The sequence below is a fragment of the Seriola dumerili genome, unplaced genomic scaffold, assembly GCF_002260705.1.
Source record: "Seriola dumerili isolate Sdu_G_001 unplaced genomic scaffold, Sdu_1.0 BDQW01000187.1, whole genome shotgun sequence".
In the NCBI taxonomy this organism is placed as follows: Eukaryota; Metazoa; Chordata; class Actinopteri; order Carangiformes; family Carangidae; genus Seriola; species Seriola dumerili.
In genome coordinates, this window is record NW_019174442.1 from 2,135,574 (window position 1) to 2,143,656 (window position 8,083).

General features: G+C 44.0%; 1 protein-coding gene across 3 annotated transcripts; it reads right to left on the reverse strand.

Annotated features, from left to right (window-relative positions):
* Positions 1-729: 729 nt before the first annotated feature.
* On the reverse strand, positions 730-7,875 carry lgalsl (galectin like). 3 transcript variants are annotated; one of them, XM_022752883.1, is made up of 5 exons: positions 7,478-7,875; positions 6,836-6,919; positions 6,664-6,752; positions 5,731-5,917; positions 730-1,598 (listed from the first exon to the last, which is right to left on the reverse strand). In XM_022752883.1, exons 1-5 carry the CDS (start codon positions 7,508-7,510, stop codon positions 1,455-1,457), a joined length of 537 nt encoding a protein of 178 aa, XP_022608604.1. In that variant the 5' UTR covers positions 7,511-7,875; the 3' UTR covers positions 730-1,454. The 3 variants fall into 3 exon arrangements, with proteins under 3 accessions (XP_022608604.1, XP_022608603.1, XP_022608605.1); XM_022752882.1 differs by having other exon boundaries at positions 6,836-6,928; XM_022752884.1 differs by lacking the exon at positions 6,836-6,919.
* Between the last annotated feature and the right edge of the window lie 208 nt (positions 7,876-8,083).

Consider the following 8,083-nt stretch of genomic DNA (forward strand, 5'->3'; position numbering starts at 1 on the left):
ATACTATACATTCAACATACCATCAGGATCCAATTCTGCTTCCAAACAACCAGCTGACTGTCGAACGTGACTGAAGGGTTTTGGATTTTTGTTTGCGCTCACCTGACAGCACAGTCTCTTCTAAACGTGTTCGTGAAGTGAGTCTACTTTTATGAGAACAAGTTGCATATTGTATTAGTGTAAAGTTCAGATGAGGTTTGGGTGAAAACAGTGTGTTCTGTGAGTTCAACAGCAGAGAGCAGAGTTCAGTTTTCTCCACTCTCCTCGCCCCCACCAGAGCAAACCAGGCGTAACTCTCCTTCCTGTTCGCCAAACAGGACTTTCTTTAATCTACAGGAGAACGGCTGCAGTGATCGCTAAAGTGAGTGCAAACTACCAACACACGCGGTCTACAGCAACGGGACGCTTTCTGCTACATGTTGTCATGATATAATCCTCATTATTGGGTATTTAGGTCGGTGAGACTGCAGCGCGTTACCATGACAACTGGAATAAACCCGAGGGAGGGCACAGGGGAGCGCCTACGGAGTTGGAGATACACCAACACAGAGGGAGGGTGTAATTTTGGACTGTGATCAGTTTTAATAGATAACTGCAACAATAAATGCACATCCAGCCGGGTGGAGTGAAATCAAATCTGAAAGCGTCAAACAACCTGCAACATTTAGCTCTAAACCAGTTTTATCTGATTTAAAAAATAAAAAATAATATAAAAAATAATCATGTGGGAATTAGTCAAGGCTCAGACTGAATATCTAAACATTGCTCAGGTTCAATACTGCAGGGATTTACAGCATATTGAGTGAAAATTAAATTAGTGTCTATTTTTAAGCTTGATCAACATGCGTTTTCCAGTTTATCAACAAATTTTTTTTACACCCTCGAGTTGCAGAACTTCCCTCAATTTAAGTTCAAACATTTAATCAGTCAGCATTTGCGTTTGCTTTCGTCGTAGCTGCTAAGTTCCAGATACATTTTCCTGAGTAACTGGTTTCTATAACATCTCAGCTTGTTTTCCATCCTTGAAAATTGTTCCACACCTGCCTCTACCTCTGCATCCCTAAAGGATTCAGCATAAAAAATGAATGCACTATTAATAAGCCTTGAGATCCCTGATCTGCCAAAACTGGAGCTACAAGGAAAAAATACCTGAAAATGGAGCAAACACATTCACCCACAAAGCCTCATCACATCAGATCCTCGTTAAATGGAAAGAAGGAAATATAATTAAGCAGAAGATCTCTAACTTGTCACAGCCGGAGACTTTTTCCAGTTGCTATGTTGCTGCAGGGTTGCATGATGGTTTATGGACGATGACATAACAGGCGCATACGTGTGCGTGTGTGTGCGTGTGTGTGTGTGCGTGTGTGTGTGTGTGTGTGTGTGTGTGTGTGTGTGGGGTCATCTGTGATCAAGTTCTTGGTTCACACTGCAGAGCAGGAAGAGCAGGGAAGCTAACCGAGCTTGGTGATCTGTAGATCTCCTTGTATCCGTACTGTGTCGATAGAGGGCAAAGATTTTACTTTGTGATAAAAGTCAAAGAGCTGGTGTCCGTCCACGAATATCCGGAACCTCTGGTGCTCGCAGTGGATCTCAATCTGCAGGGAGGGAAGAGGGGAGAGACGCCAGAGAGAGAAGATTAGATAACACAAATCATCAATAATGCAAGTTCAGGTCAAGCAAGGTACATTTACAACTTACAATCAGACTATTAATACAGAAGCAGTGACACTGATATCGTTTCATCAAACTGCAACAAAGGGGCAATAAAGATAAGTGCCAGTGAAGTGCTTAAAGGAGAACTAAACTTGCTTTCTCATGCCTGTATGTTAATAGGAAGCTACAGCCAGCAGTTAGCTTAGCATAACGACTGGAAACGGGGAAACAGCTAGCCTGGCTCTGTCCAAAGGTAAATATAATAAATAAAGTCACCTCTAAAGCCCACTAATTGGTAATTTCTATTTCAAATGTTTAAACCATACAAAAACAAAAGAGTAAAAATAGGTTTACAGTCTTTATGCTAAGCTAAGCTAACTGGCTACAGCTCCATATTGTATCTTATCATCTAAAATCTCAGCAGGAAAAACAAAAAAATCATATTCCCCAAAATTCCCACAACTACTCCTTTAACAAGCTTTTTACCTTAGGTCTTATTTTCCTCTGTCACATGTCTCTGCTTTGTATGAAGAAATACTAAAAATCCTAAAAAATATTTAGTGAACTCTTGTGAGCTGTGCGTCTTTTACATTTGCAATTTTGAGACGGTGATGAATTTGGGATGCAAACCTACTCTGCTGTTACATTTATGGTGAGTTAACGGTCTCACAACAAGCAGCTGATTGAGACTCTGCAGCGGTTGCACAGGGGGTGGAGAGAGTAAACTGCTCCAGTTGAAGACCTATTATTTGACTTAACTCACACAGACGCAGGATTACTTCTCCTACTCAAGCAGCTTGTTTGAAGACCAGTTGCATATAGTCACACCCGCCCATAACCAATTTATATGAATATGCACTTCTGATTTTAGAGAATTCTTTAAAAACCTACTCAACTGTTGTAATGAAAGGACTTTCCATCCTGGATTCGTTACTTTAGTTTGTATCGTTTAAAGAAAAATACAAAACAAACATGTCAACGTCACCTAAAATAATTAGAGGGAATATTAAACCTGCTTTACGCCACTTTTTTGACCAGAACAACCAGCTGTAAACACAATACTGACGTATTATCTTGTATGTCATTATATGTAATATTAGCAAACAGTTTTATTGACACATCCAGCAGACATGAAGCAACATTATCATTCAGTTGGGGTTGTACTTCTGGTCGCCTGAGGAATGCAAATCCAATAATCCGTCTCTTTTTAGCTCCGTTTTGTTCTGCACCAACTGAGAAAAAAAACTTTAGGTGCTAAATCCTCCACTGTTTTCACCAGCTAGTCTCTAACTTTGTCTGTCTATTGTATGTACCGCTGCTCGATATCAGCGTTTTAACATATAGCAAGCCACCAAAACGCTTTCCAGTGATGAAACTATAAGTGCGTCGATGTCACTTTTGCTTGTGTCTGTACGCCGTGAGCCTGAACAAACCAAATACAGAGATTCAACCGTGTAAACATCTCTCCGTAGGGTTTGAACCAAAGAAAGACAAATTCGTAGGTGTGATCACACGGCTTCTTTCAATGAAGAGAGTAACAGAAAGGAGCCGTCCTGCCACGAAAACCACAGCACATCATGTGTCTGTCCACATGCCTCCAAATTCATGAGGCAGTTTGTTGGAAACAATCCGCAGCACAGCCCTAATCTCCAGCCTCCAGCTTTTGACAGAGTCATGACTGTGCTGACCTGCTCGGTCACACTCTGACCACAAACAATGACACTTTATCAGAGAGCTGGCGTTACATAACCGGACGCAGGGATCACCTCCAGAGTTTAATATGGTAGATGCTGCGTGTTCAGTAGTTTCAGTGTATTATGTAAAAGATTAAGGCCTGAACCTTCTTTCATTTAGTAGTAATTCTAAGTTTTCATGTGTCAGTTTAAGAAGAGATTTCTCTTGTTAAACGATTTTCTCTTTGACGTTGGACGGAAACGCCTCATCCTATATCTTTAGTCGAACACCATATGTGTTATTTGTGTCCACATTCAGAATTATTAGAGCGGAATTTGACGTTATGAGCGAACGAGTCCTCAGGTCTTCTGACAATTACTCATCAAGCATATGTGGTCAACTCCCAACCCCCACCCCTGCCTCATCCAGCACACAAACAGCTGATGTTGTGCGCCCCCCCCCCCACAGGATACAGGCTGTATTTATGCTAGATAGCTACGATTTATCACGGAAGAGCATTTCCTGTTTGTCTCTTGCGTCTATAGCACATATTCACCACATTACTGTTGTAACGTGTGACCGTCTCTCTCTCGCACTTCGATGATGTTACAAAGAAAGCGACTAGTAAAGCAAAAGCACTGCGACCTTTTGCATGTTTTAGCGCATTCACTGTTGCATTCCTGCTACTGGTGCAACTCACGACTTTTTTCATTGTCGCTTAATTTATTGATAATCGATTAATTGTTTTTACTAAAACATCTCAATGAAAAATTGTAACAGCGTAAAATCAAAAAAGATATTAAACAGATACTAGATGTTTGCATGTTTTGCATTTTCTGTATTAGCGCTTTGACATCTTTATTTTAACGTATCCTTTCTGTGACCTCACCAAACTACACGGAAAAATGAATTTCACAAAAACAACATAATGAACTTGCTGTTGGATCAGCTGCTCGACTCCATGGTTCAGCAGCAATTACTGCTACTCATCTTCTTACACACACCATAGAGCATCTACTGTATTCCAGGCAGACACCGGCTCACACACAGCTTTAAAAGTGTGTGTTGTATTGTGGAGTAGCGCCTGGCCTGGTGTCAGGAGGGGGGAAAGAAAAAGCAGGGTATCAAGCTCTCTCTTTTATTTTAATTCTCCACACAACCATCTGTGTAAACATTATGAATGTTTTCGAGGAAAGATTCCCAACGTCATCCTAATTTAAATGGTCATCACGTCTCACTGGCACTGACTCTTTGTCTCGTCTTGGCACCATGTCGTCCCTTTGCACCTCACTGTACACTGACTGCCTTGTTTGTTCCGTGTCAGTGTTAGATGTTGCACCACTGGTCCGAGAGAAACTAAATGTCATCCTGATTGTGTGTATACTTAAAACAGTCATGAAAAAACAGCTTATAAACTAGTTCTTTTCACACATACCCCACCCTCAAGTATCTGAGGGCAGATTTCCCATTTAAACTTGGGGTGCTTTCACCCCTGTTCATTTTCCCCCCTTGGTACGATTCATTTGGGCAGGTGTGAAAACAGTAATCGCACTGACCAAAACAATCGAGACCCTTTCGAGGAGGTGGTCTCGGTCCGGTCCCAAACGAACTCTGGAGCGGTTCGTTTTTTTGTTGCGACAGAGTTCTGAACAAGTCTGAGCTCGACGGTTCCCGTAACCTTCTTCCTGTGTTTACTTTCCTGCTCCCGCCAGACAATCTGACCAATAAGCAAAGTGAACGTTCTCATCTGGTTCGTTAAGATGCATTTGTGGTTCACTTGAATTTTTTTCTCTGTGTGAAAGCAAACCAGACCTACAAGTTTACAAACTCTCAACTGAATCGGACCAGAACAAACAAACTTTAGGTGTAACTGCTCAGTTCAGAGTTAATCATCCTGAGTCCGACTTTATTTTGGACATCAGTCCTTTGGCTGATGATGACATTTTACTTTTAAGTACTAGAATTATATAGATCTGGAGATGTGCTGGCTCCAGGAGAAACATCTTTTAAACAACCACTTATTATTATTATTACCCATAATGTCCATTCAATTTTGAAGAGCTCTTTCCAGGTTCAGGTGATTCACCTCATCCCCAAAACCTCAGCAATGGAATTAAGGAGTATAATGTTTTCATAACCTATAGGAAATATAAAATAATGTACTTTTCATATTAATACCTAAACTGGGAGCATAATAATGAAGAACATGATTTCTGTTCTCAGATTCCTCAGGTCAAAGGAGAAGGACGCCCATGTAAGAGAGAGCATCCCGCAATCTCCACAACAGCATGTGTGTTGACCAAGAGCCAATAACATCTCTCACCCTGAACCTGAACAGGAAGTCCCCATCTGACATGCAGGTTAGTGATCAATGCAAAAAGAAAAAAGGTGAGCCTTTACCCTAAAAGGCTGATCAGGGATGAAGGGGAAGTAGGCGGTGGAAGCTTCCTCCTCCGTCCATTTCCCAGAAACGCGGGCGCTGCGCAGAAACTGGCGGTCACCGAAGCGGGCGGTGAGTTTTAGGGCCACATCTTGTGGCGGCTCTTCCTTCTCTGAGTCACGGCCACAGGTCAGGCTCACGTTGAAGCTGGAGGAGGAGGAGGAGGAGAAGGATGAGGAGGAGGAGGAGGGGGGGACCAGAGGATTGAGGAGTCAGAGACATGCAGCACGTCAGATGTAGGATATGAGTCCAGTAGCTAATCTGGGATAAATAAGATGCATAATTCTGCTGCTGCTGTGTAAGAGCAAACCAACTGCCTGTTAATTATAAATAATCCCTGCTGCTTGTTTTGCTTTACCCCCCTCCACTACAGCTGTGCCGTTTACACACAAGCATCTCCGTGTCAGTGTACAGACATGATCACAGTGACAGACTTCCTCAGCACTGAGATGCAACGAGAGAAAAACAGTGTGAGCCTCGGAGCAGCTCTGTCAGTCGGGACATTCACATGAACTTTGGCATGATTACTGTGCCAGCAGCAGCCACTGAACATGATGAGGTCATGGGGAGGTTTCTTCCAAGTCTGACACAACTTTCCATGTAGGGTATGGACACACCCAAACAAGCCTGCTTCACTGGGCCTCCTTTTTTCTTCTTTACCCCCTTTTTCTCCCTGCTGGTGAGGGAACGCCCTGTCTCTGCATACTTAAGAAGCCACCATTCTCTCTGTGTGTCCTGGAGTGGCTGTGCGAGTCTGACCGGCCTCAGAACAAAAAGCCTATCTCTAACACCACCCACTGTGCGTGCGGATGTCACAAAACATGACGTTTTAAATATGGCCAGCTATGCTCCAGATAAGATGTGTGTGCATGCACTGCTAACTGTTATCTTACCTGTCTGGCTCCAGGTCGACAATGCCCATCACTATGATCTTCTTCCCTGGCCGCATGCCGCCCCGGATGCGCCCGCTGAATGGCACCGTCTATGCAAAGCACATTTTATTCATTACGCACAACCTGGAGCGAGCATCGAACAAGGTTCCCAATCATTAAGACTCTTTCATACCAGGAGACGTGATAAATCCTCCTTGTCAGGTGAGATGAGGCCGGGGTTTCCCAGCGAGTCGTTCAGATGGTCATCCTCCACATTCTTCAACACCAGTGATAAAAAACACACAGGATGCAAACCGTCATTTATCGCCCTGTCAGGTGGGATATAAACTGGCCTGGCTGAGCTTAAACATGAGGCTGCAGACCTGTTATTTAATAAATGCACAGTGTGGCCTCGCATGCGGCTTCCAACAATGACAAGGTGGCAGCGGACCTGTCATGTTGTTATCAGGGCTCCTGTCGCGAGCGAGGTGAGATTATTAATTGGCCTCATAAACTCCGAATTGGTCGCATATTGCGCTGGATGTAAATGCGCACATTGAGAGCAGCGGCTGCACGGCCTAGGTGAAACACACACCGCCGACACATCTCAACACAGACCTATTGGATTTCCTATTTCCTCCCCGGCCACAGATGAAAGAGGAGTCGCCTTGCTCTGCCAATGCGCTGCGCACGGCGCTCCGCACTTACAATTAGCGCCGGATAATCGACATAACGGTGCGCAGACAAATCAAACCCACAGGCCGATATGCACAGAACATAAATACCAATACATCTAACCCCGGCCCCGGTTCCCCTGCAGCTCCAAAATACTCACTATTCCGTCCTTTTCCGCTGCCTGCACCGCCATCTTGAGCAGAAGAGCATAGGATGCTTATTATCGGAGCAGAGGCAGCCGTGCCGGGGAGTGTGGTGTGTCAGCGTCGTGGCACTGACTCAGGAGGATATTCCTGTTCCTGCTCCAGTCCCGCTCCTTATTCCGGGGTCTCCACGTCTCGCCGGGTCTCACAGGGCGCACAGTCACCTAGCAGGACATCCCTCCGCTCCGCTGTCTGTCTGAAATGGGTGGATATCTGCTGACGTATGCTTTATAATAATTACAGACTAAAAGCTTAATCCCCGTCTGTTGGAGAAGGCTAATCAGACAGATTTTCCTCAGCCCTTCACCCAATTAGGCAACGCCGCTCTTTGGACTCTTTTAGGTTTTATTTATTTCACACTGGCACGACAAGCCAGGGGAAATCGTTTTGATTGGATAACTGCTCAGATTACGCTGCTACTCGTGTGTCGCTTATTCAGTTTGAATGTGACACACGAGGCTCTGGCCTAATTGACCAAAGTGTCCGCACTCAATACTTTTGAATGATTAAACTACACTGTGGCCACAGCGAGCTAAAAATAGCTTGGAGTTGACCACTTTCCG